We start from the raw sequence: 27,856 nt of genomic DNA, 5'->3' as shown, positions 1-27,856 counted from the left end.
GAGAGTAGTGGATATACTGCTTGTATATTGTATCTTCTTACTTGCTCGATAAGAAAAATGCACGATTACTACAAGCAGTGGATATATTGCTTATATCTTATATCTTCTTGCATGCTAGCTAAGAAAAACACAGGTTTGGCTACTTTTTCGTGAATGTAACCCACACTAGGTGAACCAGGTATGTCACTCTTTCTCTTCCATTCCGTGTGCTTTTGTACTGTGTATTTTATGCATTCCACTTCTCTCATTACTGCTCCATTATTGCATTGCTCCTAACAATGAGTATAGAGGAGGGTCCTACATGATGTGTGGCATAGGAGGAAACCTTCTCAAAGAGGATGCCTATTATCTTCTCCATAGGCATCCATCATTTGTAAGTTGAAAAACATAACCAATTATATCTATGTCTTCAAGATCAAGGACAGTGATGGTTTTGGGTGCCCCTTCTTTCCATTTTCAAATTTAAACATGCAACTAATTTAGGAACATGCTTCCATTTCTATGGATTAGCATGAGCACTCTTTAACCATTGCACAAGAATGGAAGTCACTTGCCCTTGCATAGATATTTTAATTTCTATTACATTTTTAATCTAGAATGGATTTTCAAGAGGTCCCTCTTGAACAAGAGTTACAAGGTCCAACCTTTAAATCTTATATAGAGCCTAACTCATCCTTGGAGAGGTCATCATGCATCAATGTACATCTCTCATGCAAGTATGTTGAATACACCTCAAGTAGTAGACTTTGAGGTTGTATTTAGATATTCTAAAGGAGGAGAGGATGTAGGTCATATAAAATATTTGCAAAAAGTAGTAGTGTTACTCTTAAGTTGATCAAGATAAGGGATTGATCTTCAAAAGAAATTCTAAGAAATTATTCCACCACACTTCACTATCTCCATCATGACAATATGTTTTTGCCTTTCAATCACTTATCTTCAGACATGCATCTTTCATAGTGAACATCCCTTCTCCTTGAGATTGTGCATGTGTCACCTCACTATCAATAAACAAAGGTCCTTGCATTGAAGCATGAAACTCATGGAGTGGACAAAAATTGTAAGCCATCCATGGCTACCCAATCAAAACAAGAGGCATATTGCTTACCATATAGATGTGTTCTTTGATCCACTTTTTTCTTTATGATAAATTGATGCTTAAATCTCAAATCATTCAATATTTTGGTATAACGTTCTCAATTTATCCACCTTGAATAAATCTCTTAAAATCGTGAGTCTCTCCAAGCGATAAACATTAGGCCGCCGAGTATAAGATTCTTTCACAAGATCCATCATCTCTACCAAAAGTTTTCCAAGCTTCTTGGAGAATGTACTGAACATTTGATCTATTTGATTGTGAGTATGACTAACAAAGAGGAATCCAACATTGATCTTTTCAACACTTCCCTTGTCCACAAGCATACACATTTTTGTGAGAGATGTCAGGCTTTTATTTCCTCTTACTGTAGTGTCAAGTTAATATATAGTGTTTTTGGAAGAGGGCCTTTTCAGAACATGATAATGTGATGAGTTATTGTGATTGATAGACTTGGATCATTGTGCAAATTTGGATAATTGAAAAATACCTTAGCTTGGAGCTTTTTGTAATACAAACAACATCCCACAAGATGCATTTGCACAATGTCTCTTCTTTCACAACTTTTGGAACTCTCATAAAGTTGGCAAATAGGTCTTCTTTTGATCAATACCATCTATAAAGCTCCCAACATACCTACTGGCAATTTTTGGCACCTTCTTCTATGCTTTGCAAACTTTGAGCGTTCTTGACCTTGTTGCTCTCTACGGTGCTCAAGAGCACTATTCATTTGAGCTTTTTGCTCTCTATAGTACTAAAGAGCACTATTAATTTGGGCTGCATGTAAGAACACACAAAAATAATTAAACATCCAAAATCCTTGAGAGAATGAACCTATACATGTAAAAGATTGGGAAATCACTTGCTTGAGATTGCTGCCATTTGTCATCGACTTTTACGGTTTGTACATGTACTACATTCTCCCATTCTTTCTTTTTTGGATATCTTCACATTCTTAAAGAAGTTCTTCCACAGTCTGCTAAAATGACTATAAGTAGAAAACTTTTCAGAGCCTTCTAACATCTCGTACTTGTATATTGTGTAATTATCCATCAAGTGCAATTTTCCTATTGTGGGCGTCACTTCTACATTCATAGCAAAGTAGCTTTCCATCCATGACATCACCATATGTCCAATAGGCCAATAAGTCGTGGATTTCTAAAACATCATGTCCACTTTTGCAAACATGCAAGCCTTGTGTCCCCCAAACTATAAATATTTTTAAAGGCTAATCTATAAATCTTCATATTCCCCAAATGATACTCTACTTGGTCATTATTTAGAGGGCTGATTGTTGCATTCAAGTAATAATCTCATTCCTCATGATTCAAACCAAAGTATCATGTCCTCACAAGCTCTCATATTACTCATCCCTATTGTCCCTTAACAATTTTGAACGCAGCACATGGTAGTGCATGTTCCCTTAGTTGAGCCTTGGATATTAAGAATTGCATCCTCCTCCTTCCTAACTCTTGGTTCTTTTATCAATGTGCAACCTTTGCTTTCTTAGGTCCTTGGAAGGAGTAGATGCACTATGTTCAAACCTTGGCAATTAAGACAACTATGTGATTGAAATAATCACAGGTGAAAACGATCCTTTCGTAGCTCGAGTGAGAGTAGAATGCACATTAGACCTATCCTAGTAGCTTTGGAACTCATGCATTACTTCTTTTGGCCCAATCCCTCTGATAGGTTGAGGTTCATATGAGGACACTAAAAGATTTGCTAGCTTGCTAGCAAGTCCACATGAAGAGACAAATTCATCCCCACATCTAATTTTTGGGTTGTACGAAGAAGACTAAAGGCTCTTGGGGGGTGATGAATCTTATGTTAAGGAATATGCACTTGCAGGATAATAAGTTGAGATTGAGACCGACATCCTAAATATCACAACAAACACAAAGAGAAACTAGTACACTCACAATAATGAAATGCCCATATAGGAGCTATGGGTAGCAAATCCACATCCTAACTCAACCCCAAAAACAGAACCCAAAAAGCACTAAACTAAGAGAAAAAATGGCCTTTTTTGCTCCCTGTTTGAAAAAGTATACATAATTATAGTATTTTAGAAATACAAATGCTAGATTTGGAAATTTTGAAAAGATGAGAGCTTAGCACTTTGCTAATCAAAAATATCTCTTTCCGGAGTGATGGAGACGAATGACAGTGATGGTGATAGTTTGTCACATCCCTTCCCGCTATAGCCCTTGCATCCGAAGTATGGAGCCATAGAGCTCCTTCAGGACCCCTTTGAATGGAACCTTAGGGACTTAACTAATGACGAGAGCTTTCCAGCACCTGGTGGACAGAATGTATCTCTTCCTCAGCTTGTCGAGCAAAAAGTGTCCTGTAGCAACAAGGAAACTACACCTCAATTGCACCAGCGCATATTCAAGACTTTTCTCTACCTTTGATAAAAAATGGCCTCACCACATCAGGCACCCACGATAAGAGAAGAGGAGGAAGCATGCGTGCATCTTACCCGATGGCTACATAGATGATTAGAGGCAAGTTTTTCTCTCTTCTCGCGTGAACAAATGCTCCTTCTCGCTTTGCCAACTCCCAGGAGTTTGGAGGACCAATGCAAGAACAAAACATGTATGCTCAAGTGACGGTCCAGGAATGGAAGACAAAGGTAAAGAAGCAAGTCGAGGAGATACAACAAGAGCTCCATGCAGTGGTGGTAAAGAAGGAAGTGGAACTGGCGGAGGTCAAGAAGGAGGTGGAGGAGGTGATGGAGTAGCTCCCGCTCAGCACGCTAAAGGAACCAAAGCAAGAAGCAGGCTCATCAATTACTGTTTCAAACAAAGAGGACCTATGGAGGAGAAAGCTCCTCCAATTCATGGAACTACAGAAGGAGGGGACAAAAGGTATTCTAAAACTCATGGCAAAGATGTGCACTCACAGACCGTCACCCCGCTGGAAAGACAATGGGAGGAGGAAAGAATCTAAAAGGAACTTAAGGTGTTCCAAGAGAGAGAAATAGCCCTCCTACAAGTATGGATGTCATCGCATTCATCAACAATAGTCTTCTTTCTAACTCAATAGAGTGGCTTAGTACACATGCTCTTATTGGTTACCTGCCTGTGGAGCAGACCTCCTTTAGCAGTCAAAAAGCTAGGTGAGGAACAAGTGGGTAAGGAAAGGGTTCATTGTTACCAATGTAAGATTCTTGAGAAATGGATTTTTTGCTTTTGTTTTTTATAGACCTGGTATGGCTACTAGTGCCTTGTAGTATGGTCTTTGGACCATTAGACCTTAGCCATTATATCTTGAATGGTGGTCACACGACTTCTCTTCGGATCTTCCCAGGTCAACTGTGTCCCCTGTACCCAAGCCTCCTAGCACTTCAGATAAGGCCATTCCTTATGTGGGGACTTCCTCCAGTCCTACATCCATGTGGATAAACGCAAGGAAAAGATGCCCCCTTCTATTCTCTCAAAAAATGTTTTTGAGGCCCTGGTCGACAGAGTAACTAAAGAGTGGATTAGGAAAAATCAGAGGATGACATGTACATTCAAGTGGAAGCAGGTTGGCCTAAGGAATTTGAGGATGATATCGACAGAGAAGATGCCATGACTACTGCAAGGATAAGTGAGGAAGATATTGATGATGAGCAGGATGTCCTTAATGCAAGGGGGAAAGATATTTCAGTTCAAGGGAAACATTTCACTCTTGTATAGAATAAGAAAGAGTGTCTCAGGCGAAGGTATCCCCACCTCATATGAACAGCCCAAACCCTCAGGCTAAAAAGGGACAAAAGTAAGAATGGTAAATAAAAAAATTTCCTTTCTGTCTCTAAATGTTAGAGCCGTTACTGACTCTGGTAGGGGAGAAGAATTGGGTCACTGTCTCAAAACTAATAATGTTTTCCCTACATTTCTCGCTCTGCAAGAGGTCAAAGTTTCTGGTCCAAGTTTGGAAAGTAGAGTTAAAGTTGTGGACAAAAGAAGGGATTGGTTTTTTACACAACATGATGAAGGTAAGGGAGGAACAACTATAGGGATTCTCTCTCATTATAGCAATGGTATCTCAAATTTTATACTTGATGTTCAAAATAGACGGCTTTTACTCAAATGTTCAATTAAAGGTTCAATTAAAGAGCAGGACTTCAATGTAATTTCTTTTTATGCACCAAACAGAATTCAGGCTAGAAAGGAAACTTGGGAGTCTTTACTTGATGCAAAGGGCAATTGCTTTGCCCTAGGAGACTTCAATATGGTGGAGGATTGTTTTGACAGATGGCTTGGAAAAGGCACTATTATTAGAGGACGTGAACGTATAGCTTGGGAGGATTTCAAAGAGTCTTTGTGCCTTGTGGATTCTGGTGTCAAAGGAACTTTTACTTGGTGCAATAGTCAAACAGGCCTGAATAGAAGAGAGGCTAGACTAGATAGAATCTATGTCTCATAGGATCTTCTTAGTCAAGTTAGTTTTCTCAAAAACCAAACTTTCTCTTCCCTCTGCCTTTTTTATCACAAACCTGTGCTTCTTACTTGTGAATTTGGACTAGGTCAAAAGTCCTCTACTTGGCTCAAAGCTGACCCCAAGCTTTTTGAGCTAAGAAGTGTACAAGAGAGTGTAAAGACTATCTAGAAGAGTGTTTTTGAGCTAAAAAGTATACAGGAGAGTGTAAAGACTATCTGACAAAGTGTTTTTTTTAATGCTAGAAATGCTTCTGATGCCTGGCTTACAAACAATTAGACAGACTCAAGAGATGCTTAAAAATGAGAGAAAACATAGGGCCAAGATTAGAGCAAAAAGGATGGACTGTATTCAAGGTACAATAACCAAACTAGAAAAGCTTGCCAGGCAAGGTGACTCTCAAGCTGAGACTAAATCTTGTTATAAAAAGAAAGGAGTTGAGGAGTCAAGAGAAAATTATTCTCAATGATTCGAAAGTTTACTTCAGGGACTAGTGGGCAGGTAAGGTAGACATACCTACCAGAGAATTCTTTAAACTTATAAGAAGGTCAAATGGAGAAATATCTCTAATTAGAAAAACAAATAACAATCTAGATTCTTCTTCAAAAGAGAATTTAGAGCTTATTCAACTTCATTTCAAGAATTTTCTCTCCTCCTCAATAATCCCAGATAATGAGGTCAACAGAGCAAGAGAGATATGCAGAAGGGCTAGAGAGAGGACTGTACACAATTCTGATAATGTTTACCTTGAAAAACGCCGAACCTTGGAGGAGCTCAAGGAAGAAGTTAAAGTTATGGTAGATGGCAAAACCCTGGTGAAGATGGCCTTCCCATTAAATTTTATAAAATTTTTTGGGATATAGTTGGACCATACCTACCTCTTCTTTGGCAAGAGAGTGTTAGGGATAAAGCCCTGCCTCCTCATATTAATGGGGGTGTCATTAAATTGATACCTAAGGAGGGATCCAAAGAGGAGTTAAGAAACTCGAGACCTCTCACTATGCTTAATTGCAGTTACAAGATATTTGTCAAAGCTCTACCCTTAGAATTAAAAAAAGAATGGATTCTTGGATCCTCCAAGAGCAAAAGGCTTTATCAAAAGGAGACGCCTTTTAGAAGCCAAAATCAACATCTTGGGGGGGGGGGGGAGGGGGTGAGTATGCAAGGAAGACTAAGCAAGATATTTGTTTTCTCAAGGTTGATTTTGATAAGGCATATGACAGATTGGAATGGGACTTTGTCATTCAAACTCTCATAGACATGGGCCTTGATCCTTTGTATATTTCCTACATAAAGTTGCTACTTCCTAATGCCTCAGCTAAGATCTATGTGAATGGAGCTATGAGTCAACCTTTTACCCTTAAAAAATCAATTAGATAGGGTTTCCCCATAGCACCTCCTCTTTGCCTTAGCTGATGACTCTTTGGGTTAGCTTCTTTAAAGCCATAGCAATGCAGGAGAATTGAAGGGCATAGAACTGCCTTCTCGAAAACAACTGATACATCAATAGTTTGCATATGAAATCAACCTTACACCTAGAAACAATGAGAGAATATTAAAAGGGTGATGAACTGTTTAGACACTTTTGCAAGGCCTCTGGATCCACACAAAGACTGGGTATGCCACTCTCAGAGAAGAAGAACAAGATGTCCTAAAGGAGCTTGGATGCCACAGTATCAAGCAAGGTACTGTTTTTAAGCTGCGAGGGATACCTTTGGGATTTGACATTTCAATGAAATAGAGGTGGGACAAGTTCATGGATAGATTCTAGAAAAAAGTGGAGAAATGGAGAGGGTTTCAGGCTAATTAAGCTGGTAGAATAATTGTCCTCAACCATTGCATTTATCCCATTGCAATTTTTTACCTCACCTGTTGGTCTCCTTCCAAAAGGCAGGACTTGACAGATTCATTAGAATCTACAGATCTTTCCTTTGGGGTGAGAGTAAGAAAATTGCTAAAGTTAGGTGGAGTTTTTGTATAAAACCCAAAGTGGAAGGTGGTTTAGGGATCATTGATATAGAACAAGCTGCTAGGAAGCTTTCTGCCACCTGGGTCATTAGAGTGCTTTGCATACTCAAGGTGATTGGGCTCAACTCCTTCTCAGAAATGTCAGTCACCTTAGACCTTTGAGAGCTCTCAATGGAAAAACTATCCTACTATGTCTGCCATTTGCAACCCTAAACCCTACAAAGCAAAAGGGAGCCAAGCTTGGAAGTCCATTGGAAGGCATTTGAGGAAATCAAATGCCAAATTGTTTACTCTAGCAAAGGGGCATAAGTGCTATAAAGCATGGCTTCAAAGACTCATATCACTTGAGATGGGACAATGGGAAACTATCCAGTCCCGCATCTACATGGTGAGATTTATGTATGTCTTGCGCTTGCAAAAAAAGGGACACATATAATTATTCCCATACCTCTTAAACAATGAGGAAAAAATAAACACATAGAAAACATTATCTGTTGAAAAGAGACCAAGAAATTACTCTTCCAAATATGAGACATCTCATCCAAGCTAAAGTCTTGTGCCTTTTGCATTGATGTCTAAGACATGATTTTCATTTCATCAAACAACCTCTGTAAGACACTCTTTTCTTTTAAGAGGATGTAACCCTTTATTTCTACTCTCTCTCACATTTTCTAACCCTTTGTTTCTCCTCTCTCTCACATACCAAAAATTTCTTCTTGTATAATTTAAATGTAGGCTAGAAAAACTGTCATACCTCCTCATACCATCCCAATACCTTGTTTCATAAAAACCCATGCTAGTATTTTTGCAACACTGGGTCATAAATTCTAGAGTTACTTTGTCACTAGTCCTCATAAAATTGAGGTACTCATTTTATGAAAACTTCTAATTTGAATAAAAGACATGCCCTACCAGTAGTCATTATCATTTTTATGAGGCAAGCAAGAATTGTAGCTATTCCTTTATAAGTCTTACAAATATCTTACACTTCTTTTTTTTTAAATGCATAGACTTAGGTCCCTCTATACATAGCTTCCTTCGAGCCTCTACACTATGAAATCCTTTGATATTAAAGTAGTCATACAAGTTAACCTCTGAGATATCAAAATACCTTGTCCGAGCAATGGGCTAGATCAGCCATCACCAACAAGGGCATCACAAAGGGACTAATTTTCATTCTAATCCTCAAATTTGCCACATGTAGTGGGTGTGGCTTTCTAGCTTCTAGGGGCCTCCTACTGTATGGATCAATAGGTGGCCTCTTAACCTACAACTCAAAAGTCTCATCCACAAGCTTTGTCAAGAAACTATGATTTTGTTAAGTATATTGTTGAGTCCTCACCATGATACCAAACAAATCCCAAGACCCTCTATATCCCAAGAAATTCAATGAAATCCCAAGAGCCTCTATATCCCAAGTTTCAATGAAATCCCAAGAGCCTCTATATATTGCTCCTCACAGTCATCTAAAGATTACAATTAGACAACCTACACACACTTGCAAGGGAATTGGATTCTGCCTCTTATTTGAGACTCAATGCTACCTCGATTATACCTCTCTTAGTTTCTTTATTACTTCCTAGTTTGGCACTCTTCTTTTCTCCCATTTTCAACCTAGAGCCCCAATGGTAGTGGGATTCGAAAAAGAGAAGATTCAAGTAGCCAAAGGCTTTCTTGAATATATCAATCAAATGCTTAAATTATCTAAAGATAGCATTATAAAGGCTCAAGATCCGTAACAAGTTTCACAAACCCACACCATAAAAGGTTTGAGTTCGAAGAAAATGAGAAAATCTTTCTGTAGGTGCCCAAATCTTCAAAAACCTTGGAGTGTGTAAATAATTATCTCCTAGGTATTGTGGATCATTTCTAATACTTACGAGGATTGGATAACCTGTTTACAAAGTAGCCCTACTAGAATTATCCAAAGTACATCCAATTTTCGTATATGGATTTTCAACCTAAAGCCCCAATGGCGTTGGGACTCGAAAAAGAGAAGATTCAATAAGCCAAAGGCTTTCTTGAATATATCAATCAAATGCTTAAATTATCTAAAGATAACATTAGAAAGGCTCAGGATACATTAAGAAGTTACGCGAATCCACACCATAGAAGATTGGAGTTTGAAGAAAATGAGAAATTCTATCTTAGGGTGCCCAAATCTTCAAATTCCTTAAAGTGCATAAATAATTATCTCCTAGGTGTTGCGGACCATTCCTAATACTTATGTAAATTGGAGAACCTGTTTACAAACTAGCCTTACTAGAATTATCCATAGTACATCCAGTTTTTCATGTATGGATTTTCAACCTAGAGCCCCAATAGCGGTGGGACTCGAAAAAGAGAAGATTCAAGAAGCCATAGGCTTTCTTGAATATATCAATCAAACTCTTAACCTCTAGGTCGAGCAACAAAGTAAAAGGCATTCCAACACAACAGCAACCTATTGTTGAAGTGCCAGAAGATCTTGGAAAGAAGACTATCAAAAAGTAGCCCGCTGATAAGGGACCCTAAAAAGGTGGCAGATGAGTAACCCAACATGGCGACAATGCCGGATCTCAAAGACAAGGAAGTTGTCACCAAGCAATCTCGTGACTAGGAGACCAACGTAGCTGAGCAGCTTGAGATTGTTGAGACCTTGATGTCAAAGGCAAGAAGATCATTTGGAACCTACTTGATCCAACAACCAAGGGTGCGTTTGAGCAAAGCAATCTGAGCAAAGAGGTAGAGGACCAAGGTGCCGAGAACAGCTCTAACCAATTCGATAATCAAGATGACGAGATAGATGACTCATATCCCAAGCAACTCCAATATGTAGAGCAATTATCACTACCCCAGAGGGTCACAATGTGTGAGGGCATCGATCATTTATTTTTCTTTTGATGATGATGTCTCTATGGCTAAAACATGGGTCACTTGGTGCATATTGCAAGAAGCCATATCTGCGACTCGCACATTGCGGTTAATGGCCAACCCCTCAAGTCGTATGATACAAGCAACAACGCTACACATACAGGCAGTAGCTCAAAGATTATTTCCATGGTCAGCTAGATGCCCAAGATGAGGAGTATGATAAATTTAAGGCATAGCATGATGCCCTCATGTCAAGATGCAAGCAATAACGTGTGATGGCCCAACAACTCTAAGAGACCCAAGCAATGTTAACGGATGTAAAGACCAAACAACAAGTCATTGTACACCAGGAGAAAAAGTTGAAGCCAACTGCCCCATCTATTGCTAGCACCAAGTTGAAGCCAACTGCCCCATCTATTGCGCCACCAAGTTGAACCAACTACACCAAGAGAAGGCGACTCTACAAGAAAAGGTGGCCACCCTGAAACGAATCCAAGTATTATTGCAAACGATGTCTGTAACTGCATCCAAGCTTGACCAATGCAAGGGCCCAGATGATGACAAAGAGCTTCTAAGTCTTGCACCCTCTTGTTACGAAGCCTCGCACACCAACCACCTCCATGAAGACTAGTTCAAAAACCACAACGGCCAAGGACGGCCATACCACCACCACCAAGCAATCCATAGGCCATGACTCAAAGGAGAAAACAACGCTCCAAGCTCTTTTACTATAGGGCCCTGAGCCTTGCTTTGTGGCTTTCGCTACTATTTGTTCTTCTTCCCCTAGCTATTGGGTTCAAACAAGTTCACAAACTTCCCCCCTATGCCTTGAAGAAACGACTTGGAGCGCATGCCAATTGAAGAGTGCATGCCTTTCACAAAAGGTCACATCAATTTTCTCGACACGCGGCCCCAATGGCATTTTGCACCCTGTGCCTAGCAAGGTTCGCTTCCCTATACCATGCAATTGCCCCTAGTAGAAATAGCTGACTCCGGCTCGTCGTCTTCTCCATCTGAACAACCCGTGCACCAAATCGAGTAGTTGGGACAACTCCTTAATCATCTCGTACTGCCAACTCCAACAAAGGTTCCCTACCCATCACTACTCCATCATTCCGTCAACCTTGGTTATCCCTAAGGGCAAGCGACCCACCCCGAAGCGACACACGACCAAGAAGCAACAAACATAGGCAATGCTGTGAAGCCACCGAGTTCAAAAGACGGTTCACCAAAACCGACTGGTCTAAAGTCTTACAACTATTTTAATCAAAAGGCCCTAGTTAGAAAGGGCTCTAGCTCTTACTCTTGTTTGCCGATTGTCTACGTAGGAGTCAAGTAAGGCTAGACAAGGTTGAGCCTTATTGCTCTTAAAGAGTGTGGTGCTTCAAGCCGAGTCGAGAGTTTGTCCATATCCCTCACCGGTTGTTGCACGAGCTCCCCTGCAAAACCAAGGCCAATTTTTATTATAAAAGTATTGGGTTGTGGCATCATGACTTATTTCCTTTCCTACAAACTTATATTTCATTGTGCACGCTTCATCTCCATACAGTTTTGCCCACGCAGTAACAACCCCATGATAGAACGACATCTAACTCTGCATCCAAGCACCTAGTAGGTTCTACACATAGTTCCCAAAAGTTTCGAAAATGTTGATATGGAGCACGACAAGAAACGATGTTTTGGAGTTTCGACCACCAGAGAAAACGATGGAAACAGAATTTTGATTTCTAATGTTCATAACTTTACATATTATCATTAATGAAAACATTACAAAAGATTGGACGATGAATCTTTGATGAAGCTCAAAGAGAGAAAGCATAGCAAGGCAGAGGAAGGAAAAGATCACTGATACATGATTTATGAAGTAAAGGAGTTTAGAAGGTAGATTTGAGAGAAGGAAACAGAGCAACTTCCAAGCTTAAGTCAAGTGAAGGAAAAAGTATAGGGAGAGAAGCCTGAAATGGTGCACGAAGGAAAAGGACAGGCAGAGGAGGAAGAAGCAAAGGAGAGCAACTCGGAAGCAACACCAAAAAATGGTCCATTGGGCTCAGCACAAAAACACAAGAAAAAGAGCCTATCCAAAACATCGCTTCGCATTTTAATAACGGCTCAAAAATGCCATACCGTTTCGAATCTTCCAAAAGGGTGTTTCTGAAAGCTATGGTTATGCATACCAAGCATAGCCTGGAGTGCAAGAGAGCATCTTCCACCCGAGCACTGTCTATATCTGAGCATTGTGCTATCACACCGAGCATGAGCATTGCGCTCATTGGTCAACTCAGAGGTAAGGACCATCAACAGTGATTCTAGTGAAGACACTTGTGTGTATTGTATGTTACAAGGGTTTACTCACAACTGATAATCAATGCAATAAGCCTTGTGATAAAACAGCTTTATGGTTTTAAGACGAACCACATTAACTTTTCAAGACATTCCTAAAATATAAAAGAGCCATTTTCAATTTGAACGAACAAAGGATTCATTGACAATATCATTACTTTATCTATAATCCAACAAGAACTAAAATTAAACTATCTACACACGCACATGGATCAATCTTTTGTCATGCTATCATTACATATTACCCCCCTTGGTCATTCCCTTTCTAGCAGTTCACGGTTTCATGCCCATACCACCAACAGAAAGTTTTATCAAGAGGATTTAGGCGCACAGCATTCAAACCATCGATACGATCAACTAACCTCATGCCATCAGTATTCACTGTTCCTTTGGTCAGTCTCTTCCATTTCTTAGGTTATATTGCCTTGACCCTGTACAGGGTCGACCTTGCTGCAAGACTGTCTATGTTACTTCTGTTTAGCCTTTGGATGCTCCAGCTGATGCAGACAGTGCCTTTTGAGGTCTTTGTATGTTTGAAAGGGTCATCCATCAAAAAAATCTTTGCACTTGAAAAGTGGTGAGCGTCTATAGATGTATGACCTGGGAATCATATTCTGTCTTGAGCAGCTTAAAACACAGCTTGTATAACCTCAATAGACTTTGGAGGTGCAAATGAGAAAGGGGATATAGTCTGCTCTGCTAAAGGGTGTAGTTTTCTATAGCGTACAACATCAAATGGACTTTTCCATTTGTCGAAAATCACAATTGAAAAAATGTTCAAGAATCTGAGCACCTGTTCAAGTGACACAAAATAAATGGCTGCTTTCCTATGTTTTGCCTATCATCATACTATCCACTAATGTACATCTAAAGCAAAAGAAGAAACCTGAAAATATATACAGTTCTTCAGCCTAGTGTAAGGATGCTAGGAGAAAATCCAGGCGTGTTGGGAGCATCAGAAGTGAAGACTGATTGGAGATTCATACATTCAAAAACTAAATGATGATCTGGATGAGTATCGATTTCGAATGGTCCTTGGCCTGGTCAAATTGTCAGAACGACTGGATATAGCTGCCTGTCCAAATTTATCCCAACGTTCAGCTCGTGATTGATCTTTCTTTGCTTGGCTTGCATTCCTTACGCCTAGAATTGAGACTCCAGCAAACACTACCGCACCAAATAAGCTCTTTAGTAAACCAGGGCCTTTCTTGGATACCGGTGCCTTGACCTCATCCTGTTGCATTGATATAGGATTGTCTGGTTGCGGAGATAGCCCTACTGATATGGATAAAGAGCTAGTGTGTTGTGGTAGCCTTTGTGATATAGGCACCGAGCTGCTCCTTGAGAGACTGGAGCAGATTCCTTCAAACGAGCTAAGAGCATTTGTTGAGCAAACAAAGCAATCATCCGAGCAGTGCTGGTCATACTCCTCTTCTGCTAAGAAATCCCAACAGTCTTTTTGTTAGATTAGTGTGTTTAAATTGAGTTTCCCCTTTATGGACGCATTTGCAATTTCATAAAACCATTCAATTAATGTACATTTTAAGCTATAGACCATACTTCTAATTGCTGCCAAGCGTAATTCATGCCATTGAATGTTTCCTAGAAATTCATTTTGACACAAACCAAGGATTCTTGAGAATATGACTTCAATTTTAGTATTGCTGAGCAATATTCATGCTGAATCAAAGAACATCTTTCAACATTACCCATGTGGAAAGTAGAGACACCCCTTACCACTTATGCTACGTGGCCGTGAGCACCAGAAATTTTGGGAGACCTCATCTGTTGATTTGTTTCTCTTGTGCACAGGCACCTGCAAGAGTCGACTTATTAAAGAGAAGCAACACAGAGGTTCCTCGTCCTCAAATCTCACACCACACGAAAAAAGAACGACTGAAAATGGTTTCTGCATCAGCCTGATTTATGCACAGCCCAGAATTTTTCCAGGGGATTGCCAATATTCAACTTTGCAGCTCCAGGTGCTCAAGCCACATGAAAAACCATGACTGTGAAAATGGTTTCTGCATCAGCCTGATTTATGTACAGCCCAGAACTTTTCCAGGGGATTGCCAATATTCAACTTTGCAGCTCTAGGTGCTTGAAATATTTTACATCAAAACTTCACAAATGGCCATTACACATTGTTAGTATTGAAATTTCATGTGACACGTGGGAAAGGAGGACCCGATTGCAAGCTAGTTTAACCAGGTTAACGGACAATAAAGAGAGCCTAGAAAAGCAGGAAGATACAGCAAAATGAAGGGCCCAATCCATGGTAAAGGGCACCAAGAATGGTGATTCCAAGCAGGAAAGCAACAGAGGATGGTAAGGTTACAGCAAGGATTTCATGGATAAGAAGCAGCACAATGAGACAAGCATCAACAAGGCAATGATACAGCAAGTTCACAAGCTTCAAAAAAACTGGAAATGTTGGATGGACCAGTCATGGAAGCTGCTGAAATGGTCGAATGGGTTGCTGGAGTTGCAGAGGAAAAACTAATTGCCCTCCAGAGGATTGGCATCAAGAGGGTAGTCAATGGGAGAATCGATTAGGCTTCTAAAATGCTGTTGGACTTGGATTAAAACAGTAGACTTTCTATTTGTGACTTCGATTGTGTCAGGATCACGGCTATCAGTGTGAAGTTTGAAGCCCTTATTGGTTGAATCCTAAGAAATAAATGAGCTGTCATCTTTTATTAGATTTCAAGCATTGTCCCTCGTTAATGTAGGAGGGTAGCCGGTCATAGGCTGCACGGAGGGCATGGCCTCCCTCTTCCCCCCAAAAAAGTCTAACTAGTTGGACCTAACTCACATTCCTTGAAAAAATCTTCTGAAGAAACAGCAAGTTCAAGGTAATACTATACATGGATCAAGGATGTCACTTCCTACACGACTATTTCTTTGGATGCTTATATCTGAGCCAGACCTGTTTCCCAGTTCAAAGGCACACCAAGTATAATACACGAAGAAAGCCAGCAATAAATCAAGTCCGGGCAAAAGCAAGCAATGAATTCTCACCTGCCGATCTCCAAGACTGCTCGTAAGGCAGGCAATATCTGACAAAGTGCGGGAATGCTTGAAAGTGGGCAAAGGATATACCATACTCTCAAATTCAGGGTAGGAATCAGCATCATCTGAATCTGTGCATGGCTTTTCATAAAGCTCCGAGTTACTATCAACACAAGTTCCAGTGAGCAGAGAGCTAGAACTTGATTGAGTTTCAACTTCATGTGATGGGGCATCGCCTGGCAATCCATGCAGTTCCACAAAACATTGAAAATTTTACTTTAAGACAACAATCCTTGCACATAAATAAGAAGCTGCAACATGTCTCCATTCCAAAAAAAATGATACATCTTTTCTTAATGTTGGTGTTAGTTGGCAAGGACTTACTGTCTCTAGCATTTTCAATATCTTTGTAAGCTGAAGCAAGAATCTTTAATTTTTTGTCAAGGTCAGAAAGTGCGCCCTCTAACTTAAGAAGGCGAGTCTGAACATACACCCTTATGTTGTCAGTAAAAAACCATCACCTTGCTCAATGATTGCTCAAAAAGCTGGCTTGCCTGTAAGATATTCTTGAAACTTAACATAATTTCAATTGAAATACTACCTCATCCAAATGTTGCAATCGTATTTTTTCCTTCTGTAAGAAAACAAGACAGGAAAAGTGATATCTTAATGAAAATGTTTGTTTACCGCCACAACAAAAATAAGCCTGTCATGCAATATGTTCTCATTACGTTTTTAGGTGACAAAAAATTGATCTAGTCTCCAAATTCATGAACATTATAAATCTTATGGTGGCCCTGTGCCTGGCATTCATCATGAACGTACCGACACTTCAAACCTCACAAGTTCCTATCTAAGCCTGTGCTGGATATATAATCTTCCTATGCATTTGATAGGTAAAGGAGCTGACTGCAAGAAATAGGTAATGAATAACCAGCACTTGAGGCTTCCACATACTTATCCCAAAAAATGGACAAGAATTTACACCATACTCCATGCATTAAAGGCATCGTATAGGCCTTAGAGATTCACAATAGAAATTCATGAATGATACCAGAACTTCCCACCCCTTTTTACATACATTCAGAGCTTAGAATATGTAAAACGCATGGAGTCGAGGAAACAATAAAGCTTGAACAATTCCCTGATTCAATATCAGAAACAATACAATAAGATCAAGAACCAAAAATAGGCTTGAATCCCGGGAATATGAGGAAGGAGGAGATGAAAGCACACACAACACTAGGGCCCAGAAATAAGGGTTAGACCCCCCCTAGGATTGTGTTACTTGTAAACAAAAGTTGGAGCAAAGAGAGAGCTCCTAATTAAATAGGCTTACATGCCTGCTTTTGCTTACAAATAATCAAGCTTTTCGAGTAAAGCTTACATATATTTAGCCATAAATAGCTGGTGTTAATAAAGATAGTACCTTTTTCCTCAAAAACTGGCGCTCCACTAAAAGTAGCTTCTTTGCGAAGGTGGAACCCTCCTAAAAAGATTTTCCCCTTAAAACATGGATAAGTGAACTTACCACTCTCTCAACATAGAAATAAACAAATAACACAACATTTTACCCATTAATTGTTAGCCAGTGCATGCATACTTGTGATCTAGTCCTCTATGGCGTTTCCACCAAGCACACAAATAAAAACGAATAAGAACAGTAGAAACTTTCTCTAGAGTTGACCAAGGTCAACTCTCTTTAACCGGAGTCAAAGTAAAATATTTCTCTTTATTTCTTGGGATAAAATCCCGTGACATCCCCTCATTTCTAATCAGTTGTCCCCAACTGAAAATCCTCTTTATACAATTGCAAAATCAGTGGATACTCTAAGAAAAATTTCTTCATCCACCCACTTGGCATCCAATGCTGAGTAATTCTAGAACTTCACAAGGTACCTTCGGGTGACCTTATGTCGGGCCCCTCTTCTATATGATAGACAATTTGCTCGGGTTGAAGGATCTCCTCCATCTCTTCCACCTCTGATGACTCTTCCAAAACTGTTTCTATAGGCTCAGGTCCTTGGTACTTCTTCAAAAGACTCACATGAAAGGAATTATGGATCTTCAAGTGCTCGGGTAACTCAACTCGGTATGCAGCTTTATCAATTGGCTCAGTGATCCCGAAATAATACCTGGTCCAAACTTTGCATACACCTTCTCTTTCCCCTTCATCTTTTTTACCCTTGCTTTCTTGTTCTAGAGTAGTAGCACCCAATCTCCTTTCGGGAGATTCAATTCTTTTCTATGCTTATCCGCAGCCCTCTTATGCTTTTCTCTAGATCTCTCTATTTCTGTCCATACCAATGCAAAAGTTGTATCCAAGTCTGTCACATACTCATCGGCTGCAAATATCTCATCTTTGGTCAAGAGGCAAACTCACCTTACCATAGGTAGCACCTTTCTGAAGCTGTTTGTAGATGGTGTGAGCCTTCTACTGCTGTCCAAGCAGCGCTCGCTTGGTCTTCTTTCATCCCGCGCACCCTCCTAGAAGGTCTACAACTAATAGCAACTACTATTGGGCCTTCTACTACCCTTTGGCTCCTTGGTGTTGGAGAAATCATAGGCAAAAAGTGTGTGTGATGTGTTGTACTAGGAGATCTAGTAGTGGTTCATGTGTGAGTGCCACGTGTCACCTTGGGACTTATCCCATATGCACTTGGTACTAGAGTGTGTGTGTGTCTAGCCTATAAAGTCTTGTACTTCACTTGTCATATCATACTTGATGAATGAATGAAAGCCTTTCATGATGTCTTCATTTGAGTATCATTTCCTCTCACCCTAGCCTCTCTCTCTCTCTCTATGGCATTAGCATCTTCTATGGCATTGGCATCAGAGATGTTGGTATGCACACACATGCAGATGGTTTGAGAAATTGGGTTTCCGTATAGATAGACTGCCCCCTTTCAGTACAGCATAGATGCCCCGTTTGTCCCGTTTTGGGGCAATGAGTACAACCCAATCATCCGGGAGGATCTCTTACAACTACACACATTCAAGACCTAGTTGGCACAGACAGAGCTTCCTATGAAGCTTAGTTTCTATCAAGACCACTGCCTACACATTTCTGAGGAGGATTTCGTTATCCCACCAGGGTACACACCTACACATTTCGTTTGTCCCGTTTCGGGGCAACAAGTACAACCCAATCATCCGGGAGGATCTCTTATAGGTACACACATTCAAGACCTGGTTGGCACAAACAGAGCTTCCTATGAAGCTTAGTTTCTATCGAGACCACTGCCTACACATTTCTTAAGAGAATTTCATTATCCCACCAGGGTACACCTAGATCCATTTAGACAGAGCTTCCTGTGAAGCTCCGTTTCTATCAAGACCAGTACTTGCACATTTTTTAGGAGGATTTCATTATCCCACCAGGGTACACCTAGATCTACCTACCACACTCACTCAAGATTGCCATTGGAAAGCTCCATGTGTCATCGCACCAACTCCGTCTTTCATTGCCCAATCTACTATGAGATCCATGGACGATACCACTGCCAAACACGGATTCGAGGGCCTCTCCAGATTCCTGTCATACCCAAACCAGAGATGCTTGGCCGCTTTCATTCATGAGGCTGTCCGACATAGGAAGCAACTCATCAGATCATGGAGACAGGAGCGGGGGGCCTTACCTGGTCCATCCTAGAGTATGACCCTCCCGACCACGGTTAGTAGGAGAGGCAAGGACCCCGAGATCAAGATGCGGCACACCCGACAGTAGAGTGACACACAGATTGTTGGGGTAAAGGCACATTGCCACCCCTTTATTAAAGTTAAGACATCTATGACTGTCTTAAGACAGTCATAGGATAAAACCTAATCCTAATAAAACTGGTGTGGCTCATCACTTCACACCCGCACATTTGGAGTCCTCTCTCTTTCTCACTCTCTCCCTCTTGCTCTTCTTCCCCCTACAGGCCCTTCAACTGGTATCAGAGCCTACCTCTCCTACTCTCCCTACTCCACACCCTACCCTAGCCTAACCACCCCCTCAACGAACTCCTCAACCTAGCATCTGCAGCACGGCCAGGCGGCGCTGAACAGCACCAGCAGCTGCAACAGCAGCTGCTAGCTGCTACAGCTGCGAGCAGGCAGGGCGGCAGCGCATCGAGCAGGCAGGGCGGCGGAGCATCGCGCAGGGCAGGGCGGCGCATCGGCGCGCCACTTCGCAGGGGGCAGCGCATCGCGCAGGCGCAGACGCAGGCTCCTTTCGCGCGCCGTACATCTGTACGGCCGTACATCCGTACGTTGGCCGTACATCCGTACGGACGGCCCTGTGCCGTACAGTACAGACTACCGTACTGTACGCTGGCAGGCCCTTCAACTGAGCAGGGAGCTGCTTCCGATTTTTGCAGCAAGGAGGTACATTTTTTTTTTCGGGATCTGTGTCAGAGGATACTTTTCTCCTTGGATCTGGCTTTTGCACAGGTACAGCAAGTACGAAAGTACAACAGGTACATTTTTTGTTTGGGGAAGAAAGAGAGGAGAAAGAGCACTCTGCTCTTCATTCCTCTTGATTCAGGATCATCTTTCAGTTCACAGAACTGTGTTTTCTTGAAAGTATAGCAAGTACCTTCATTTACCTCGTGCTTGAGGAAAAGAGAACCACAGTGTGTGGTTGATTGCACAGTTATTTTGTTCTCAGAAGGTAATGCCTTGATGTTGCAAGAGGACATATGCTTTTACTGGGTTTGAATCTCAGTTTACAGGTGAGCAGATCATAGGGCTTTTGCCCGGCAGGTGATGCTTTGTATGCCTTGAGGCAGTGTGGTGCCAGAGAGCACACATTTGTCTTGATTTCCGCAGTGTCGAGGTGACATTTTCTTGCAGGTCACATTTCTTGTGCAAAACTCAAAGAACCTCAGTTGAGCCACGCTTGGCCAGGGCGCATCGAGTTTACTCGGTCCCTAACTGTCCATCGTTGACAGTGCTCAAAAGGTTCCTCATTGAGTGTTTGTACGTTGGGATCTGTGTATGTCATTTCTACACAGGACAGTATATGCATTACACTGTTGGTTGATTTTGTCAGAGAGATTTTCACATTGCATGCTACCTCAGTGTTGAGGTGTTTTTTCACTTGGTTCAGGTGTCAGATCAAGGGGCTTTTGCCCAGATTTTGCTTGATAGCACTTGGGTTACCGACAGAGATCTTCAAATGCATTTTATCCCCTTGGCAGAAGGGTGATTGCTTGGGATTTATCCCATTTTCTGTTGCAGATTTTGTGACAGGCTGAAGTGTCAAATTTTTTTTTGGGTGTTTGCCAAGTGGTTTATGCATATTAACTCAGTGCAATACCTCATCTGAGGTGGGAGAAGTGATCAGTACAGCCAATACAGCAGTGTTTACAGCAGGGTTTGTGTTTTGTCAGCTGATTATGCACTGTTAAAGCACTTGTTGAGCAGCTGCAGCATTCTGAAATTACTGTTTTTTTAATGCCTATTTGAGCACGGTACAGTGTTTCAGAAGGTACAGTAACTGGGGCATTTTCTGTCTTGCTGCAGATTTTCTGACAGTGAAAAACAGCACTATTGTGAGTGCTCCTGGCTCTTTATAGAGCAGGTTTTTTCTGAGAAATCAGAATTTTATTCAGTCTTTCTGGACTACAAGTACTTTCCTTATCTGATATGGCATCAGGGGGAAGTGAATCTTCAATTCTGAACATAAAGAAACTGGAAGGAGCACACAATTATGCATTATGGGCAGAACAGTGCTTGAATGTACTTCTGTTAAAGAAGATTTTTAAGCCCATAAGGGTGAAGGGTGTCAAGCCATCTGACATGGCAACTGATGACTGGGAAGAGCTTGATTTGTCCGCAAGGGCAGCTATCATGCTCACTATTTCTGACACTCTTGTGTTCAATGTTCAGGCTGAAAAGACCTCTTATGGTCTATGGCAAAGGCTAGAAGAATTGTATGCCCAAAAGAGCTCAGCCAGTAAGGTTTATTGGTTGAAGAAGCTGGTTGATCTTCGCATGAAGGAAGGTACAGCTATGACCTCACACTTGAGTGAGTTCAATGCCATCTTTACACAGCTGATTGCACAGGGATTGAACCTTGATGAGGAGTTCAAGGCTACTTTCTTGCTGTGTACCCTCCCTGAGAGTTGGGACACTTTCAAGACCACCCTGTCAAATTCGAATCTCACTTCACACCCGCACATTTGGAGTCCTCTCTCTTTCTCACTCTCTCCCTCTTGCTCTTCTTCCCCCTACAGGCCCTTCAACTGCTATATCATGGGTGTCTCGGTTGCAGAAATGCATTGCACTGTCAACTACTGAAGCTGAATATGTTGCAGCCACTGAGGCTTGCAAGGAAGTAATATGGCTTACTCGGCTGGTGGGAGACTTGGGCATTACAGGAGATATGCCGGTTTTGCATTGTGACAGTCAGAGTGCTATCATGTTGGCAAAAAATCCGGTCTTTCATCAGAAGACCAAGCACATAGATGTGAAATATCATTTCATCAGGGAGGTACTGGAAGACAAGCGACTTGAGCTTGTGAAAGTGCATACTGATGATAATCCTGCAGATTTGCTCACTAAGAGCTTGCCTACTGAGCGGTTTGCACATTGCCGCCACATCATGGGATTAGGGTGAGACCATTCTTATTTTATGGTCCTGTATACAGTAATTGTATATTGCTGTAATTTTTATTCTTTTCTCCCCTTTAGGCACATTGGCCTTTAGGTGGGAGGTTGTTGGGGTAAAGGCACATTGCCACCCCTTTATTAAAGTTAAGACATCTATGACTGTCTTAAGACAGTCATAGGATAAAACCTAATCCTAATAAAACTAATGAGTTTTGTGGTGTGGCTCATCACTTCACACCCGCACATTTGGAGTCCTCTCTCTTTCTCACTCTCTCCCTCTTGCTCTTCTTTCCCCTACAGGCCCTTCACAGATCACATTCACTGACATTTCTTCCATTTTTATACCTGGCGTACCATTGACGAGGGTTACCGTGGCGCTCATTAGGCATCGGGTAGCGCTACCAAGAGGGCACGATGGACCCTTCATCTAGATGGCAGACAACGATCTAACACGGGCTTCTTGCCTACACTATCTAGTCCCTCATCGAGTGTATCTTGACGTTTAATCAAACTGCATCTTCCATGGAGATGTTGATGCCAGAGATGTTTTATGACTAGAGTGACATGTATGATGATATCATTGACTATGTCTACACAGTTTTCTCTAGCATGGGTTAGGATGCTTGCTTAGTAGCTCCACCCTTTTGCTCAATGTATCAGGTTTTTCTATCAATCTCATAGACCCATCGGTCTTTAGCAGACTGTAATAAACTTTCTTTCTTTCTCCCTCACACTCACCATGTTTCCTTAATGTTATCAGAGCAGGTCATCCCTAATCCGCCTTGCCATGTCATCACCCTCTCCAGCCCTAACCCTAATTCCGCCTATGCTGTCTCCTCTCAACTAGCTCATTTCGCCACTACTCTGCCTCCTCTTTTCAGCCATTTGCTTCTGTTTTGGCCTCCATAGCCAACCGCCCCTTCTTTTCTACCCGCTCATTACATGCTGCATTCATCCGGACTGTCCAAGAGCTGTCCCCGAGTATTCTAGGTGATCTAGGCAGCCTGTTAGCTGGCTGGTCGGCACAGTCTTCAAGGCTCGGGTGCACATGTGTAGCTCTCCATCGCCGAACTCAGGGTCTATGTGCTGCTGCATAGCCGCCTTCAGCAGAGCCACTTCCCAGCTATTTCTAGCCCTCCAGCATACATATACCAGCCGACTTTTGCTTTGGTGACCTGCTGCAGCACTTCGGATCTGCCCTGCTGAGCCGCCTTATCCATTTCGTGACTGCCTTTGCATCTGGAGCACCTACAGCTATCGCCTAGCCATCTACATCAACCGCCTTGCACATTTCAAACCTGTGTGTGCATTTTGGAGTCCTTCAGGCCTTCAACCAGCTGCTGCAACTATCTACAGGAGCACCTCTTAAGCTGTCTTGCACACGTGGAGGCTGCTATTGCATTTTCGAGTCCTAGACCAGCAACCATACTTGCTGGTGAAGGACCTGAAGGGGGAAGAAGAGCAAGAGGGAGAGAGTGTGTGAGAGAGAGAGAAGACTCAAGTGTACGGGTGTGAAGTGATGAGCCACACCACAAACTCATTAGTTTTATTAGGATTAGGTTTTATCCTATGACTGTCTTAAGACGGTCATAGATGTCTTATCTTTAATAAAGGGTGGCAATGTGCCTTTACCCCAACAACCTCCCACCTAAAGGCCAATGTGCCTAAAGGGGAGAAAAGAATAAAAATTACAGCAATATACAGTTACTGTATACAAGACCATAAAATAAGAATGGTCTCATCCTAATCCCATGATGTGGCGGCAATGTGCAAACCGCTCAGTAGGCAAGCTCTTAGTGAGCAAATCTGCAGGATTATCATCAGTATGCACCTTCACAAGCTCAAGTCGCTTGTCTTCCAGTACCTCCCTGATGAAATGATATTTCACATCTATGTGCTTGGTCTTCTGATGAAAGACCGGATTCTTTGCCAACATGATAGCAGTCTGACTATCACAATGCAAAACTGGCATATCTCCTGTAATGCCCAAGTCTCCCACCAGCCGAGTAAGCCATATTGCTTCCTTGCAAGCCTCAGTGGCTGCAACATATTCAGCTTCAGTAGTTGACAGTGCAATACATTTCTGCAACCGAGACACCCATGATATAGCACCTCCTGCAAATGTGAAAATATAACCGGTAGTAGACTTCCGGTTATCTGCATTCCCTGCATAGTCTGAATCTGTAAAACCATGCACCAATGCATCCTGCCTACCATAGCATATGCACAAGTCTTTGGTACCCTTGAGATACCTCAAGACACCTTTCACTGCTTCCCAGTGCCGCTTGCCTGGATTTGCCATATACCTGCTGATGACTCCCACCGCAAAGGCAATATCCGGACGAGTGGCAACCATGGCATACATCAAAGATCCAACTGCAGATGCATACGGAACCTTGGCCATTTCAGCCTTATCATCATCTGATCTGGGGCTGTCTTTACTGCTGAGTTTTAAATGTGGAGGCAACGGGGTACTAATAGACTTCCCCCCCTCCATTTTAAAGCGTTGCAGTACTTTGTCAATGTACTCTTTCTGTGACAGAAACAAAAGTCCCTTGGACCTGTCACGAGTAATCCGCATGCCAAGAATATGATTTGCATCACCCAAGTCTTTCATGTCAAAAGACTTATGCAGTTGTTTCTTTAAAGCACTAATCTCATGCTGAGATTTACTGGCAATAAGCATGTCATCCACATATAGAATGAGTAGCATCAAACTGCCATCCTTTGCCCGTTTGGTGTACAAGCAATGATCGGTCTCACACCTATGATACCCTTGGGACTGCATGAAGGCATCAAACTTCTTGTACCATTCTCTTGGCGCCTGCTTGAGTCCATACAAGATCCTCTTGAGCTTACACACAAGCTGCTCTTTCCCTTTAACAGCATATCCCTCTGGCTGACTCATATAGATCTCATCATGGAGATCTCCGTGAAGAAAAGCTGTCTTCACATCCATCTGACATAAATCCATGTCGTCATGAGCAACAAGAGCTAACACTACTCTCAAAGTAGTCATCTTGACTACAGGGGAAAAGATCTCATCAAAGTCAATGCCCTTCTCCTGCTTAAATCCCTTGGCAACCAATCTGGCCTTATACCTCGGTAAAGCATTTGAATCCACTTTGACTTTGTAAACCCACTTGCATGGCAAAACCTTTCTGCCTGCAGGTAGCTGCACCAAGTCCCATGTATCATTTTGAAGTAGGGAGTCCATTTCTGACTGCATGGCTTTCTCCCACTTCTTTTTCTCTGTTCTTCCCATAGCTTCCTTGAAGCTGGAAGGCTCACCACAATCTGTCAGCATGATAAAATCAGCCACATTATTGGCTCCTGGAACAAACCTGGCAGGAGGCCGTTGTACACGGGTGCTCCTCCTAACAAAATGTTCCGGATTAGGCTGCTGTCCAGCCTGTTCGTCATGCATGACGGGTGGCTGTACCACCATATCTGGCTGTTCTACAGCCCCATCTGCTGGCATATCCAGTGGTGCATCATTGGCAAAATTATCTGGCTGATTTTCAGCCTGTATACCCTCTTGAACAGGGTTATCTGCAGCAGCCTGCTGCTGCATATAAATGGGCATTCTTTGCTGTCCAACATCATCATAAATAACCCTCCTGTATTCCACAGGTTGCACGGGTTCCTTGTGTACACTATCTTCTTTAAAGATGACAGCATTGCTGCGTATAATCTTCCGTTTAACGGGATCCCATAACCTGTACCCCATTTCACCTTCGTCACCATAACCCATAAAGATGCATCTGATAGACTTTGGATCCAGTTTGGTGCGCAGTTCTTTGCGTACATGAGCAAAGCACTCGCAGCCAAATACACGTAAGTGCTTATATGAAGGTGGCTTGCCAGACCACACCTCCTCTGGCACTTTCAACTCCAAAGCCTTGTTTGGCGACCTGTTAATAATGTGAACTGCTGTTTGCACGGCTTCTGCCCAAAAGCCATGGGGTAATGCAGCATAAGACAACATACATCGAACCTTCTCCTGAATAGTTCGATTCATCCGCTCACTTGCACCATTTTGAGATGCATTACGAGGGGTTGTGAGTTCCTGTTTGATGCCCTTAGCTTGGCAAAACTGCACAAAAGCATGTGACACATACTCACCCCCATTATCGGATCTGAGGCATTTCAGCCTGCGACCTGTCCGATTCTCAACCTGAGCGACAAACTTCTTGAAAGCATCTAAGGCATCGCCCTTATGCTTCAAGAAATAGACCCACACTTTGCGTGTGGCATCATCAATGAAAGTAATAAAATATTTTGCACCCCCTAGTGATAACTGTGGCATCTCACACAAATCAGTGTGCACTAGATCAAGTGGTGCTCTATTCTGGGGAGTTCTCCTCGTATGAGGAGTCACAGAATGCTTGCCAAAAATACAATGATCACAAGTAGGCAAATCTGAAAAAGAAAGAGATGGCAGATAACCCAAGCGTGACAGTTCTTGCATTCCTTTAACAGACATGTGTCCCAACCGGCTATGCCACAATGAAACCTTTGGCAGCTCGGTTATGGCAACAACATGATTACCCACACTGGAAACATAAAGAGGGTACAAGGTATCACTCTTAAAACCCTCAGCCACTACAGCCTGGCCATCAGTAATCACCCATTTGGAATCCCCAAATGTGGTGTGGTAACCACTGTCATCCAATAAGCCAGTGCTAATCAGATTTTTCTTGATTTGTGGCACACGGCGGACACCATCAAGCATGAATATGCGTCCATCAGGAAATACTATCTGTATACTGCCAATCCCTGCAATCTGACATGCATAGTTGTTCCCAAGATGAACAACTCCATGAGTACCTGTGTAGGAGAGAGCTCTCTACATCAACATAAATAAGAGTGACATTCGAATTTGACAGGGTGGTCTTGAAAGTGTCCCAACTCTCAGGGAGGGTACACAGCAAGAAAGTAGCCTTGAACTCCTCATCAAGATTCAATCCCTGTGCAATCAGCTATGTAAAGATGGCATTGAACTCACTCAAGTGTGAGGTCATAGCTGTACCTTCCTTCATGCGAAGATCAACCAGCTTCTTCAACCAATAAACCTTACTGGCTGAGCTCTTTTGGGCATACAATTCTTCTAGCCTTTGCCATAGACCATAAGAGGTCTTTTCAGCCTGAACATTGAACACAAGAGTGTCAGAAATAGTGAGCATGATAGCTGCCCTTGCGGACAAATCAAGCTCTTCCCAGTCATCAGCTGCCATGTCAGATGGCTTGACACCCTTCACCCTTATGGGCTTAGAAATCTTCTTTAACAGAAGTACATTCAAGCACTGTTCTGCCCATAATGCATAATTGTGTGCTCCTTCCAGTTTCTTTATGTTCAGAATTGAAGATTCACTTCCCCCTGATGCCATATCAGATAAGGAAAGTATCTGACTCCCTGGAAGTAAAAAAGACTGAATAAAAAAAAATTCTGATTTCTCAGAAAAAACCTGCTCTATCAAGAGCCAGGAGCACTCACAATAGTGCTGTTTTTTTTTTTTACTGTCAGGAAATCTGCAGCAAAACAGAAAATTCTCCCAGTTA

At 42.0% G+C, this 27,856-nt stretch overlaps 1 protein-coding gene across 1 annotated transcript in view; it reads right to left on the bottom strand.

Moving 5' to 3' along the window:
* Positions 1-13,113: 13,113 nt before the first annotated feature.
* LOC147889659 (uncharacterized) overlaps positions 13,114-27,856 on the bottom strand; it is a 75,830-nt gene continuing 61,087 nt past the window's right edge. Inside the window, exons 7-11 of the mRNA XM_087391531.1 lie at positions 16,299-16,331; positions 16,082-16,178; positions 15,707-15,933; positions 14,423-14,501; positions 13,114-14,119 (exon numbers count right to left, since the gene is read on the bottom strand). Of these exons, the coding sequence (XP_087247657.1) occupies positions 13,674-14,119; positions 14,423-14,501; positions 15,707-15,933; positions 16,082-16,178; positions 16,299-16,331 (882 nt within the window). The 3' untranslated portion in view covers positions 13,114-13,673. The remainder of the gene's footprint in view (positions 14,120-14,422; positions 14,502-15,706; positions 15,934-16,081; positions 16,179-16,298; positions 16,332-27,856) is intronic.

Source organism: Dipteris shenzhenensis, chromosome 20 (genome assembly GCF_047967505.1).
Source record: "Dipteris shenzhenensis isolate YYH24624 ecotype China chromosome 20, Dip_SZ_1.0, whole genome shotgun sequence".
Lineage (NCBI taxonomy): Eukaryota > Viridiplantae > Streptophyta > Polypodiopsida > Gleicheniales > Dipteridaceae > Dipteris > Dipteris shenzhenensis.
The sequence above is the reverse complement of the archived record's forward strand: the minus strand, read 5'-3'. Positions and strand labels throughout refer to the sequence as shown.